The 15,956-nt window shown below is 41.2% G+C and overlaps 1 protein-coding gene across 1 annotated transcript in view; it reads right to left on the reverse strand.

Moving 5' to 3' along the window:
• LRP6 (LDL receptor related protein 6) overlaps positions 1-15,956 on the reverse strand; it is a 334,641-nt gene that overhangs the window by 93,345 nt on the left and 225,340 nt on the right. The window contains exon 8 of the mRNA XM_029599796.1: positions 1,288-1,504. Coding sequence (XP_029455656.1) covers positions 1,288-1,504 — 217 coding nt within the window. The remainder of the gene's footprint in view (positions 1-1,287; positions 1,505-15,956) is intronic.

Raw genomic sequence — 15,956 nt, forward strand, 5'->3', positions numbered from 1 at the left:
AATAAAAAACAGTATATCAACATATTTACCTATCACAGAGGCCAGCCAAAATTTTGCAAATAAACTGTATGAAGCATCTAAGCATTCCTCATATCAATGAAAGACCATAGTGAGAGCACCTAGGCAAACTGACTAATTTTTTTGCTATATATATAATCCCTAGTTTATTGCTATTGAACAGTATAGCTAATTTTCATAATTACCCCCAATAAGAACTACTTGCATTATCTACATTCGTAACCACAATTTAGATACCACCTCCTTCAATATCTATAAACAGGGGGTCTAACCTGCAGCCCTCAAAGGTGTCTTAATGTGACCCAGGAACCAAAGTAATTTGGGTGGCTTTTGTGTGGCCCAAATGCCAAAATCCAGAAACTGAAGGGGAGAAACGAAAGTTCTCTCATCCATGCCCATAATCTAGTGGTTCTTAGAGAAAGAGACAAGTAGCAGGAAAATATAGGAGTAGTTGCACAGGGGAGAAAAGTGGTTTTTGCCTGCTATCCCCTGTGACTGCATGTGCTGTACTGGAAGTATAATGCAGTGATTTTTGAATTGGCCATGGGAATAGAGGAGAAGGGGACAGAAAGATAAGCATAAGTAATGAAAAGAAAACAAAAAGGGAAAGAGGCTTGATAAGTAAAGAGCAAGCTATTGCAGAAATTAGGAGCCATGATCTTGCTGGGAGGGAAAACTGCAATTTCGTATAAAGGAGATATAAAAGGTGCATAAACAGACCTAAGGCAGGTAAACTGCAGCTGGGAAAATAAGAGTGCTGATGATAGAAAGTGAGAACAGGAAGAGTTGAGAAAATACGAGGAAAATCAACTTTCCTGGTTCACACAACAGTGCCAGAAACTGCATGCAGGTAGGAGCCACCAAAGTTGGTCCCTTCTTCCAGTTTTCTTTTGCTTAACTTGTTAGTAGCACTAACCTGCACACAAGATGCACTGGTGCCTGTGCGTCAATTTCTACCACACTCAATTGTATCAGAAAACGTACAGTGATTTTTCTCCGTTTGCTAAACTCAGGGTAAACAAACCTAAAAGTGTGTATTATCAGCAACAAAGCACTAATCTTTGCCATAAAAAAAAATCTGGACTCCACAGCCAGTAAACTTAAGATTGGCAGCTCCGTAAATGTGAATTAAACTTATCTATACAAAAAACACAAAGTCAGCAAAATTTGAATTGGCCTTTAAATAATTAAAGATGTCCCTATATGCCAAAGTTTCTAGATTTTGTCAGATACTCCCCACTTATCCTAACATCACATATTAGTACTCACCAATGATCTGATGCACATTTGTAGCTTTCAGACCCATCAGATCCGGAAGTTGGTCTATGATAACTTCCCGTTCTGCAGTGCGCTTGTGCACACGCTCAATGCTTCGCCTCTGCCAATCAGTCCAGTAAATGTAATCTCCCAACAAAGTAAATCCAAAGATATGAGGCAATTTATCTTCTATCAAAACTCTCCTCCCTGTGCCATCTGTATTCATGACCTGTAAGAAAATAAAGGAAAAATGATGTCTTCCTCCTATTAAAAATAAATCACAATAGACAAATCTAATACTGACTGCAGATATTAACAAAAATACTTGAACTCTCCAAATTTATATTTTCAAGGGGGAGAATGGAGTAAGGTGGACAGTATTTTGATCCTACTCCTTTTATTCTTCTAGCTCAGTCAGAACTGGAATCTGGTGCTATAATTCTTTGTTCATAACTACCTGAGATATTATACCCTTATTTTTAATATCCTTTTTCCTCACCAAGGCTGGCCCATTGCAAAGATACTCCTAGGCCAAGGGACATTCATCATAGCTCCCTTTGGCGTATGCAATCATGGGCTCTCAGTCTGGCTGCTAATTGTTGCTGCTGTGAAATCCCTAGATCCAGCTGGCCCCTGGAATCAAACCCAGGACCTCTACATGACATTTATATCTTTAATCAATTTTCACAATATCAGGATTTAGCAAATAACAAGCTCCTTTCCTATATAAATGCCAAACTCCATAATAGAACATAACCAGCAAATGTAGGCAACTTGAAGATATTCTATCCACCATAGATCATGAATATACACCATCTTTGTGACATAAACCAAATGTTTTTCTTAATTTGTTTTTTTACTTACAGAGCACAACAAAACCGAACATGGGTGAATAACTTCTAATCCAACAAAAAAGCCCCATTAACTGCAAAGGCAAACACATTGGAAGAGCCAAGAGGAAACAATTCTCTTTGATTTTTACATGATTTCAATATGTTGCCAGTTGCTTACCAAGAAGCTCTCACCAACTCTGTACCATTTGATGAGGCATTACTTTTCACAAAATTATTTTACCTTCCACCACCTCTATCGATATAATAAAAGATAAATTGTACATAGAATATGAAATAATTTAACTCTTTAAATTACTTTCTAACCATGGTATTCTGGGCAGGTTATTTGTATTCAGATCTAGAAAAATGTTTCAGAATCTAAAAATATTTTTCAGAGAGCTTCATTGCCATCTTGTGTTAATCTTCAGGTAAGTGTGCCATGGTGATGGCAGCCTTAGGGAACGAGGTGGTGTGAATGTGTTTTATCTGGAGTGCCTGCCAGAGATCTAAGAGATCAAACTAATAGCTAGTGCCGAAGTTAATGCATGCCAAAAGGGCAAATTATGGGGCCGATATAAGACGACCTATGATAAAATCGGCACTAGTCGTCTGCATGTATTTTCTTTTTAACACATACGGCAAAAGCAGATGTCTCCACGGGATGTAATAAAGGACGTGTATGCAAATTAAAATACGCACAAAAACGCGCAGTCAAGGCCCTAAGTAATAGATTGTGCAGAAATCCGCATTAATGTGGTGACCCGCGAGTGATTTTCAGGACGAAAGATTTCCCCCGCGGGAAATGCAGAGATTTCTTCAGCCAACCCGCAAAATTTACCATAGCATCTGGAAAAAAATCAAGTTTGCTTACCATAAACGGTGTTATCTGTAGATAGCATTCCATTTGCATGCACTTGTGCAAAGCCAGCCGTGGGTTTTTAAGCAGGTTTATGCACACATTTTTCCCACACTGAACATATTACATACACACTCAAGACTAGTGTGGAAAAAACATGAATAACCCGTGCATGTATGCGCACAACCCGCGGCAGCTTTAGCACAGCTTATTACATTGGCCTCTATGTGCATTATTCTATTTGTGTACGTTTGCTGATTTAGCATACGTTTTCTAGGTATGGTGAGCATAAGTTCAACACCAAAGGAAAACTAAATAAACTGCATAATTATAGTTCATTATTTATGTTTGCATAACAAAATTATGAGCATTAAAACATGTGAATGTCAACACAGAGTTGTTATTCTCAACAGATTTAACTATACTTCAAGGGAGTGTGGTTAGTTTTTTTTTTTGTTTTGTTTTTTTTTAATAATGGCCACATTAATGCTAGAAATTTTATGCATTCTATTTATTTCACTAGTTTGTATGCAATGAACATGGGTCACTAATGTACTATAATGGCCTCGGAGAGTTCAAAAGTCCATGTAGAAGCGAAACAGAAAGGAAGTCCATTTTTAACACAGAGACCTGTGGTTTGTGAAAAAAAAAAAAAGTTGAGAAATTCAGAGACACTTCTTTACTTTTAGCAGCTAGAAATGATGGAGCACTTTCTTAGCAGGAAAGCATTATTGAGCCTGAAGAGAGGATGTGCTTACTTGTGCCTCAAAAGTATGGGGAGAGAAGCAGGGCAACGACTGCAGAACTTGAGTGCAATCAGTGCTTTCAAGTTTCTTTCTATGGCGAGAATAAGTCACGAGGGATTGGAATAAAAGCTGAGAGTCAATCACTACCCCGTAGTGAACTCTGCCCGTCTCTCTCTGAGCTATGGACTATAACTGAAGCAGAGGGGAAGGAGGAACTCGTACTCACAAATTAAACTTACTGACTGTGTTGGGGCTAGGGCCAGGAGCTATCAGGGAGCAGAGCCAGTTCTACCCACTGTGCAAACTGTATATTAGCACAGGGCAGCAGCATGTGTTGAGTGGAAAAGCAGCAGCTCACAGCAGAACAGATCCTGAAAGCCACATACTCAAAGAATTGTCAATGGAGAGCAATGTTAACTTACCTCTGGAAAGGGAAAGCAAAGAAAAAAACCAGTTACCTATTTATGGAGCACTCTTCTTTTCCCTCTGCCAGCCATGGTTATTAACAGCATGCTACAAAAATATGCTTTATACAGGGAGACCCTGGAACAGAATTTCCCTAAAACACAATATTTTTGCTAAATGCCACAGGATGTGTCATTTTGAATTCTTGTCTGGACATGAAGGCCTTTATAGGATTTTAATGTTTAAAATGTTTAAATTAATTTATATCCTGGTATATTACCGGCCCATTGATTATCCTCCTTCCACCAGGTCTCAGATGCCAATTATGTATACTTCTTCATTTGGTGCTATACACTCTAGTTCTCCCATCTTACTACTTAGTCTTTTGGCATACCGATATTTCAAAGTATATTTTTTGTTTTTATTAACAACCTGCTTATTAGTTGACAGGGATAATTTGGAATCTTTACTCAGGTGGTTCTTTACTTATAGGCATATGGACTACTTTTGCTTTTATTGGAACCTCTCTGTTGGATTACCTTAACGCTCCTGTTTCATTAATATATTTTTGAAGATACCTCCCTCTGAATCATGTGCTGCTGAGTGACTTTCGGCTTTCCCCCTTGTTCTAGTTTAAAAGCTGCTCTATTTCCTTCTCCGAGGTTTGTGCTAGCAGCCTGGTTCCACCCTGGTTAAAATAGAACCTTCCTTTCAGAAAAGACTCCTCTGTCCCCAAAAGTTTGCCCAATTCCATACAAAACTGAATCCCTCTTCCTTGCACCATTGTCTCACCCACACATTGAAACTTCAGAGCTCTTCCTGCCTCTGGGGACCTGTGCGTGGAACAGGAAGCATTTCAGAGAAAGCAACCCTGGAAGTTCTTAATTTCAACTTTCTATTAAAAGTCTAAAATAGGATTCCAGAACCTCCCTCCCACATGATCTTATCTTGTCTGTGCCCACATGTACCATGACAGCCGGCTGCTCCCCAACCATGTCCAAAATCCTATCTAGGTGATGCGTGAGGTCAGGGTATGTTTGAATTATGTCATGCTCTTCATTCCAAAAAAGGAAAAGAGCACTGAATAAGACAAAAATGAAATACAACAGAAAAACATACAGAAATTGATAAACATGGGAAGAATAGATGAAAATTTATAACAAATTAATCACTCTCAGAGCAGTCATACAAGCTTCATGGGAAGTTACCAGTCACAATTTTTTTTTTAATCTGAAAAGGATGCTAATTAGAATAAACCAAGAGTGCCTGGCTCCTCAAAGTCAATAGCCCGATGACATTTTAAATACAAATTGATATTTTAGGATTACCTATTTAGAACTTATTCAGGAATGACTTTTCATTTGCATAGATCTGAATATATAAGTAGCAGCCATTATCCATAAAAAAGGTTCCAAGTATGGTGCACTGGTGCAGACATGAACCTCAAAAAGCTGTTCACAATAAACACTGCCTTCTCCCCATACTGGCAGAATCAGGTTAAAAAAAAAAAAAAGATGTCATGGTCTACCCTCTGAAGTGGAAAGGTGAGAGAAAACAGCTCATTGCCCACATAATGATCTCTCATGCTCTATTTCACAGCCTATCCTGCATTGCTTCTTAATATGGAGTCTGTGTTGCAATCATCCTGTTACTTGCAGGCTGGGAATAGGGGTATCAGAAGTGTGGAAAGGTGAGAGGTAGAGAAGTTAAATATTTGTTTCCTGTGGAACCTAGAGTAACTGAATTGATTAGAAACTGGCAGGGTGGGAGGTGACAAAGTAGTGGTAAATGGAGTTTATGCTGAGGAAGAGGGGCATTACTAGTGGTGTGTGCCTCAGGGATCAGTCCTGGGACTGGTTCTTTTCAACAGTTTTGTGAGTGACCTAGCAGAAGAGGACCGGCGCCACGGGTGTGCACCCCATGCATTTACACAAGGAAGCATAACTGGGAGGGCGGCGGCAGCAGGAGAGGCTGTGGGGCCACCGGCGGTGCTCAACTTGCTGGCAGCCAAAAATGAAGAAAGGCCATAGCAGCTTCCACTTTTAGATGTGCACTTGCACACAGCTTTCTGGCTCCCGCCCCCTCCTTTCACAGAAAGGTCAGCGGTGGGGCCGAAGAAAGCATAGCCTGTGAGGCCAGGGTGGAGCTCATCCCTACACGGTCTGAAGATAAGGGAGGAGGAGGCTGGCAGGGCCATGGAGGAGCTCATCCTACCATGGCCCGAAGTGAAGAGTACAGAGGGGGCTGCGGTGAAGCCCATCCCACCATGGCCTGGAGAAAGGAAGTCTGCGTGTTTGAGAACCTGTGTGCGTGTCTGAGAGCTTGAGTATGTGTGTCAGAGTTGTTCATATGCATGTGTCTATGTGAGAGCTTTGTATGTGTCAGAGCTTGTGTGCATGTGTATGTTTTTGTGGCTATGTGAGAGCTTGAGTGCATATGTATGTATTGTGTGTGAGAGCTTGAGTGTATGTCTGTGTATTTCGTGTGTGTGTTATGTGTGAGAACCCATGTGCTTCTGTGTGAGACCTGTATACATGTGTGTGTGCTTGAGAAAGTCTATGTATCACATATAGATTCTCACAGGCATGCTCACAATCACACTGTCTGTGAGGGAAAGAAAGCAAGTGTGTGTGAGAGCACAAGCATGCATAAAAGGGATGGAGAGTGTGAAAGAGTGAATGTGTGTGTGCAAAGATGAAGTCTGTGTGGCCTTACCTCCCCAAGCCACGACAATCTCAAGGTGACTGGAAATCAAAAGATCCCTGGTATGGAGAGCAGGAGATTTTTTTTGAAAGCTTATTAGTTTTAATTGTGTGAAATTTGATGTTTCTACTGTTTTGAAATATTTTATTGTTTTTTGGGAAATTAGAACATTTTAATTATTGGATTTTTTTTATTCATTAGATTTGAAATATTTTATTGGTGTTTGGTAAATTTTTGATATTCTATTTGTTAACTGGTTTGAAATATTTATTCTTTTTGTGACTGATTTTACTATTATGATTGATGTTTTATATTTCTTGATTTTATTTTTTTAATGCTTTATGAAGAATGGTAATGCTTGTTTTTCCATTGGTGCTCTGCTTACAGAGGTTGGCTTGTGAGTTCCAGTTCAGTTCTTCTTAGCATGTTTCTATTTATACTTTCTGATCTCTTTATTTTGTATTTGGTCTGTGTTCTCCGTGTGTGACCAAGGCGAAGTATTCTGCTACCATATAATTTATCTGTAGTGATCTATAGCAGTCTGATTTGTTCTGTTTCCTAATAGGAAGTATATTGGTGTTCTAGGCCCTGATGTAATATGTGCATTGTTACCTTTTCATAGATAAGATTGTTACTGTTCGAGTGTTAGCAGTTAGTGTTGTTTTGGTATGGGAGTTTACTATTACTGAATTGTAATGGTAATTCCATTTATTCATGGCTTTCTGAGGGCCAAACCCACACCCAGCACACATTACAAAAATGTAATTCCATAGGAGTTCCAAGTGTCTTTTTTTGGAGGATTTTCTGGTTGGTACCACAGCAGTGCATGTAAATATAATATGCATGTTGAAAGTGATATTTTGCCTCAGAAGACTGTACTTTTGAATGTTCTTTTTCATGTATAATCTGTTATAAATGCATAACTGAATTTTGTGTCAGCGGCTGTAGAGGGGACACGTGCGTGTGTGTGAGGCTGTAAGGTTTGCCTAGGGTACCTAATACTCTTCCCTTGACCAGGGTTCCGTTTGGGAAGGTGTCACTTTTTAAAAATATATATTACTGGACGGAGCTGGGCTTTTCTTTTTTTGATGGGCACAGGACAGAGACTGAATGATGCGGTAGCAGCACAGTAATTGGTGGCACAGAGCAGCGAAAAAAGCTAGCACTGGTCTTGTAGCAGGATTATTGGGAAAGGTTTGTCTTCTTGCTGATGATACCAAAATCTGCAACAGGGTAGACAGCCAGGAAGGTGTGGAAAACATGAGGAGGAATCTAGAGAAGCTCGAGTAATGGTCTAGAGTGACTGGTTTAATGGTAAAAAAAAATGCACAGTAATTATTTTGCTACAAAAACCTAAGAGAAGTACAGTATTGGAGGCTAGATCTTTCTAAGCATAAAAGAGTGGGATCTGTGGGGTGATTATATTTCATGATCTTAAGGTGGCCAAACAGATGGATAAGCGACGGCAAAAGTCAGAAAGATGCTTGGCTGCACAGGAAGAGAAATGGTCAGCAGAAAATGGGAGGTGATACTGCCCCTACATAGGTCCATGGTGAAACCTCATTGGGAATACTGTGTACAATTCTGGAGACCACATCTTCAAAAGGATATAAACAGGTTGGAGTTGGTCCAGATGGTGACTACCAATATGATCATTAGTTTTAGTTCTAAAGTATATGGGGATAGACACATATCTAAACAGGTATACCCCTAGAGGAAAGGCAAGATAGGGAAGATATGACAGACATTTATATATGGTTTCCATACACAGGAGGCTAGCCTCTTTCAACAGAAAAGAGGCTCTAGAACAAGGGGTCATGAAATAAGGGTGAAAGGGGGTAGACTAAGGAATAATCTTAGGAAATATTTGTAGATAAGGTAGCAGATGCATGCAGAGGCCTCCCAGAGGGACTGGTAGAAGCAAAAATGGTATCTGAATTCAAGAAAGCATGGGATAAGTGCAAGAGATCTCAGAGAATGATGGGAATTGTAAGGACTAGGTACGTTATTTATTTATTGGTTTTTATATACCGCCGCTCAGAGATATCACGTCGGTGTACATAGAACAAGAATCCGCAATTGACAAATGGGCAGACTAGATGGGTCATATGAATCTTTTCTGCCATCATGTTTCTATATAATTTGGAAGGTCAAAACCTAGAGGAGGGAAGGAGGAGAGAAAAAGGAGAATAGCCAAAGAAGGAAGCAAGATGTTCATTTAAGTTTTACAGTCATCTAAGGAACTCAGCTCAGCAGATAAGCAGCTGAAACTGCTTTTTTAAATTTCTGGTGCCAACATATTGCTATGGAATTCAATTTCATGGTCCAGCCTGGTTAATCTAGAGAGAGGCCCAATGGAGGGATGTGGGAGGGACATTTGGAGAAAAGCAGACACATAACCCTATTTACATAAATTTAAGTGCACTTAATATTCCTCCACAGGCTGGCAAAAAGATGTGTTATATCACATCTCTACAAAGAGCCTGCACTATGAATTCTTGGGCTACAACCTGGGGTTCTTCACTGCTAATGCCAGCAAACTGGATACATTTGATTTTAGGCAGAAAGAACTATTTTCCATCACCTAACATTTTATCTTCCTCTTACCATACTGTCACATAATGCAGCTGTTTTAAAGTGTATGTGTGTACATGTGTGTAAAAACAGTCCTATCATATATTTACATATTACAGCAAGAAAGCTCCAGAGATGAATCTAACGGAGCAGTACTACAGAGAAGAAAAAATATAAGAGCTAATTTAGAGGCACATTTAATGCTTTTTGTCTCAGATTTTTTTTCTCCCGATATTGCTCCCCTAGGCCCCTATGACGCACATAATCACTACGACCCTAGCTTTTTATACTGACAGCCACTTTCAGACTCTCGTCTCTCCATTACAGTCCATTTGCCTGGGCTGAAAGCCAGGCATTGTTGCCCAATTCCCAAGCTTCCTTCAGAAAACAGTGCTGTTATTTTACTCAAGAAATGCTTGCAAGCTGCTGTCTTGACTGTTGTTCCCTTACATTTTTTCTCTGAGCCATTTAGGGTGCCTGTGCAAATGGATGCTCACTCAAGAGTTCTATTAAAAATACATACTTTAACTGGTTTGCTATTCAGACAATTATAGATTCATGCCCCACGTCAATGGCTTCTCATCAGCAGCCCTTTTGTTATGGTCTGGCAGTTTTCTTTTGCTTCTTTGGGAATCCAGCTCAGTTAGTACCAGGGGATAGGATCCTTACACCATGAGCCTTCATTTGCAATTATCCAAGTATTTTTCCCTTATTTTATATCGCCTCCCAAATTACTTAGCCCAGTTACTGCGGCAACAGTCCTTGGCTGGGAGCCATATACCAGGGTTCCTTCCAGAACCCTGCAACAATGGGCCCTGCCACTAGGTGTCGTCATTGTTCTAAAACTAGGACTTCCTGCCTCTAGGGCTTTGTGAATGCTGCCTCTTCATCATCCTCAGCCCCAAGTTGTCTAGTAAAAAGAATCCTAAATGGAAACCCAAGTCCTCTGCATAGCAGTGCACAACATTGTCACCAAGCTAGCCCATTACCAGCTCCTGTTGACAGATACCATTAAATCAATAGTAACCTCCACTGCTTACACTAGCTGCAGTTTACTATATGCATTTAACCAACTGAATCAAATCAGTGGCTTTATGATATGCTTTCATAGGAGTAAAATAAGACATCTGACATTATAACATTAAAATCACACAGAAAGCAACATTATATGCCAAGTAAATGGCACTGGACTAAACCAGAGGTAGGCAACTCCAGTTCTCAAGAGCTACAAGACAGTCAGGTTTTCAGGATGTTCATAATGAACACACATATGAATGCAGTAGAGACAGTGCATGCAAATGCATTTCATGCATATTCAGTATAAACATCCTGAACATCTCAACAGCTTGGGAGACTTGATCAGAGTTGCCTACTCCTGACTAAACCCTTCATCACAAACTGTCAAGACTGAAACTATTACAGAGTATAAGTTCAACAGCTATGGCCAACATCTCTTTGCATGTTTAGGAAACTGTGAGATGGCATCAAGGACATCATTTGCCAACAGATGGCAAAAGGAATTAGTTTTTATACCTGATAAATTGAATTTTATATTTAGTGCAAATGTGTATTGTTTGTGGGGGAAGCAAGAGAGGAATGATTTGTATTTTTAATTTGCTTACTCGTCTTTTCCAAATCCAAGCTCAAGGTGAATTACAATTCAGGTACTGTCAATTTCCCTGCCCAAGATAACAAAATCGAAATTGTCCCTGAGGAAACTCACATTTATTTAAAAAGCTTGTATACCGCGGGGGGGGGGCGGGGAGCACGTGATGTGGTTAGCCTGAGGGGTCAGGTTTCTCAGTGCTCCCAGTGCCACACTCCTCAATCTTTCTTAATTGGATTCCTGAGAGGAGGAAACGAATGGTAAAAAAAAAAAAGTATGAATAACTAGCATTAATGTCAATAGACCGATTTATGTACAAATCGCCCTGTAGCATGCTCATTAAAGGACAAAAGAAAGGAAAAAAATGGAGTGGGGGAAAGCAAGATGGCCGAGGCACAGGCGAATCCTTCAGGGCTCAGCCTTTCGAGAGAAATGATCACTGAACGAACCGATGCAATAGTAGCAGCTTTAAAGGATACTTTTTTCCAATTTCGGAGCAGATAGCAGAAGTGAAATCTGCAGTATCAGACTAACTCTCAAACCAATAATGTGGAGGGACAAATTTCTATTATTGAGGATAAAGCCACTGTACAAGAAGGCAGGCTACTTAACAGAGAAATTAACAAAAACGCAAGTGAAAAAAATTGATGATTCAGAGGACTGCTCCCGCAGAAACATTCATATAGTCTGTCTGCCTGAGGAGATCCCCAACTCTTCCCTGCCTAGCTTTTTAGAAACTTGGTTCCCAGAGATTATATCCTTACCAAAATTGCAGGGTGCCTTAAGAATCGTGCATGCACACCGGTTGAAAACAGGAAAGATGGTGACCCCCTAGCCAAGAATCATTCTAGCCAAGATTCTGAACTTTGCCCACAAACAAATGGTTATGCAAGCTTACAGGAAAGAGAAGGACCTGAAATATAAGGAAAAAAACATTCGACTCTTCCAGGATTACTCTATGTCATAGCAAAAAAGTGGGCTTTTACTCCCCTTTGCTCAACACTGGTGAAAAAACAAATTAAATTCTCACTCCAATACCCAGCAAAACTCCGAATATGGGTGGACAGGAAAGCACAGCTGCTCAAAGAGATGGAGAAATTGCAGCATTTTGTTAACAAGTTGTGAGTGCTTTCATTTCCTGATGCTGCTTTCTCTTTTTTTATGTTTTAAAGGAAAAATGTTGAAAAACTTATGGTCCCCTATTTGAGCCCAGAGTTGGCTTGAAAAATCAGGGCTTAAATATGCATTTTATTTGGATGGGATCTGTTTAGGAAAAGGAAGAACTATAGATACTGAAACAGAGCTAGCAGTGGAAATAATAGAAGGACCGCAGGAGTGACGAAGTAGGTTGCAAATTATGTTCTAGTGCATGTTCCTTAAGCGTCTAAGATGGTGGCATATTACCTTAAGCAACCTATGGAGATAGGCTTGCAAAAGGGACAGCGGACACATTGTGGTTATTTTTCTTATTCTTGTTACAAAACCGCCAAAGAAGGCGGTTTGAAGAGAAGCCTGAACCCCATGTCTGCAGAAAAACAGTAATTTCCGGTAGTAGTTTGCCATATGTTCAACCTGGATTAGATTGAAACAAATTTGCTAGGGGTTTGCTGTAGAAGTAACATCCTGGCTATTTCAAGCCAGATTAAGTCCTGATTGGAGAGTCTACAGCAGGACATGCCGGAGATGTCTTTTTTTTTTTTTTTTAAGGCGATATTCTTTGGGCGATGACAAGTTTCAAGAGGAACTTCCTCCTACCAAACGAAGATTAGTTTATAACATGAATGTTACAGATTTCTAAGCTCTTCAGACAAAGTATTTGGGGAAATGTTTAACTGCTTTTATTTCTTTGCAGGGGGCGAGGTACCCATATACTCAAATAGCATACCTCATGCTCTCTGAAAACAACCCTACCTTTTCCCTTCCTCATATACCACCTTTGTTCAAGAGATGAGTGGAATGGGAGGGTAGGCATACATCAAGCCTGGTGTCCATGGAATGAGAAAGGTGTTGGGAGCGAACCTTTGGTTGCTGGGATAAATTGAGCAAAAGGTCTGGACTTGTCTGTTGGCTTCTGTAGCAAAGAGATCTATTGTGGGAAAACCCCACTGTTGGAAGATGTTTCCGCCACCTTTGGATTTAAGGTCCATTCGTGTGGATGAATAATCCGACTGAGATGATCTGCTGTTACATTGTCCAGACCTGGAAGATAAGTCGCTTGAATGGATACTTGGGCTTTGACTGTCCAATGGAGAATTCAAGTTGCTTCTTGACAGTGTCCAGGAACCAGACCCTCCTTCCTTGTTTATGTAAAACATGGCTACCTGGTTGTCGGTATATACCATGAGGCTTGATCCCCGTATCTAAGCAGAGAAAGTTTGAAGTGCCATCCAAATGGCCCGCAACTCTAACAGATTGATTTGGTATGTAGATTCTTGAGGGGTCCACAGACTCTGAGTCTTCAGGTCGCCCAGATGGGCTCCCCAACCCTTGTTGGAGGCATCTGTGGTCAGAGTGATCTGATGAGGAGGTAAGCGGAATGAGGCTCCCGCAGAAAGGTTTTTGGGAAGGAGCCACCAGCGAATGGCCTCCTTCATTGCGTTCGTAATTTGAATCCTGCAGTTGAGTGGCTGTAGGAATTGAGACCACTGAGTTTTCAAGCCCCATTGTAAGCAGTGCATGTGAAGTCTGGTGTGGGGAACCACGTAGATCGCTGCCGCCATATGACCCAGAAGTTGGAGAACTTGGCGTGCTGATGCCTGGTTTTTGTGGAGAAGGCTGTGAGCCAATGATTGCAGGTTCTGCATTCTGTCTGGGGGAAGATACGCTCTCTGTTCCACCATATTTATGAGTGCGCCTATGAATTGAAGTAGTTGAGTAGGTTGCAGGTGAGACTTCTCGTAATTGATAAGAAATCCCAACCTCTGAAGGCAGTCTATCGTGCGTAACGTATGATCTTTCAGTGTAGACTGATCCGACGTTACTATTAACCAGTTGTCCAGATAAGGAAAAATTTGGATTGAAAGTTTCCTGGGGTGAACCACCACCACTGCTAGACATTTGGTGAATACCTTTGAGGCGGAAGATAGGCCAAATGGGAGAATCTTGTATTGGTAATGTATATTCTGAACTTGGAAACATAGGTAACGCCAAGACGACAGGTGAATTGGTATATGGGAATATGCATCCTGCAGGTCGATGGAACATAGCCAATCATTGGGCTGAATCAGCGGTAAGATATTTTTGAGAGAAGTCATTTTGAATTTCTCTCTCTGTATGTGTTTGTTGAGTAGTCTTAGATCCAGAATGGGTCGTAAGCCTGACTTCTTTGGAATAAGGAAATATTGGGAATAAAATCCCTGATGTTGATGAAGAGGGATGATCTGTATGGATTGTTTAAGTTGTAGGTTGTTCTATTTTGCTGCGAGGGATATGGAATGGGATTGTATCATCCTCGGAGGAATATGAGGAAGAGAGGGACTGAAAGTTTAGAGGGTAACCATCTCTTATGATGTTTAGTACCCACTGGTCTTAGGTTATGGATTCCCAAATGTTGAGAAAAATTTGAAGGCATCCTATGAATACTGGTAGTGGTTGTGGCTGTATTAATTTAAAAAAGACTAAGGTTGCTTTTGTTGAGGTGCCGGCATTTGCTTTAATTGCCTCTGTTGCTGGCATGACCCCTAGAAACAGATGGAGCTGTGTTCCTGGGTGGGACATATGTTTGAGGCCTATACTGGGAATAGGGTCTATTGTATGGTCTTGCGTAATACCGTCGGTAAGGATAAAAAATGATGTTGAGTTTTGTGAGACTCTGCAGGTGTAAGGGAAAGTACAGCTGCACTTTGTTCCTTCAAATGGGAGATTGTGTCTCCGAATTTATCTCCAAAGAGATTGTCTCCTGTGCATTGAATCTCAGCGAGTTTCTCATGGACATCAAGAGTGCCCTGTGGAGGAATGTGTAATCTTTGCTTTGGGGCTTTTGTTGGAATTGCCGCTAGCAAAATGTCCTCAGGTGATGTTCCTTTTTGTTGGTCCCGAGGAGGAATAATTGGAGACGGGCGAATACGTTTTGATAACGGGACCTGTAAGGAAGGAGCGTGTCTGTTAGCTCTAGATACGGATGAGAGACTAGCCAAAGAACTTTCACTGAGTAGAGTCTGACCTGAGGATAGAGAGTCAGGAGCAGATAAATTTTCAACATCCACATCAGAGCTAATACTAGAGATTTTTTGTGAATCTAGAGAGTGCTGTCTCTTTACTGTTTTCTCCTTTGCAATGTGCTTCGATGAACGTGAATGATGTGATTTATGATGATGCTTGCCCGTTACATTGCGGTCTGGTGACTCCACCTGCATCCTTTTTGCACCATGCACCTTAGGTGAGTCGTGCAATGGTCTCTGCGCCGTAGATGCACCATGCGTCGATCCATGCAATTTGTATGCGCCATGCGTCGTTCGTGCGTGTAGGTCTTTGGTGCGTTGTGCGTTCGTTTTATGGACACTGAAGATGCAGATTTAGACCATGCATTCCCCGTTTCCTTTGATCGGAGTACCACTGCCGGATCCCTGGCTTTATTGAATGGCCTTGAGGGTGTGTGAGACCCTGGCCTGGTACTGGGGACGCCGCCTCTGAATTCGGCTGGTCCCAAAGAGGACCCACTTTCGAGTGGGCCTTACCCGATTTCGCCGGTCCAGGCGAGGAATGAACAGAGGATGGTGGGGCCGAAGTGCCCGTCTGCAACCTCTCCATCCTTGCTGCCCGCTGTCGCTGGGCTCGTGGAGACATCCTACCGCAGTCCCGACACGACGCTTGGTTGTGGTCCGGGCCTAAGCAGATGTAGCAATAATTAGGTCCATCTGTGATGGACATAATTTTGCCACACTGGCACTATTTGAACCCAGGCGGCTTTGGAGCCATCTGGGAAGAAAAATGTGAGGAAAACGAACAAATTTGATGAA

Source organism: Rhinatrema bivittatum, chromosome 4 (assembly GCF_901001135.1).
Source record: "Rhinatrema bivittatum chromosome 4, aRhiBiv1.1, whole genome shotgun sequence".
NCBI classification, from domain to species: domain Eukaryota; kingdom Metazoa; phylum Chordata; class Amphibia; order Gymnophiona; family Rhinatrematidae; genus Rhinatrema; species Rhinatrema bivittatum.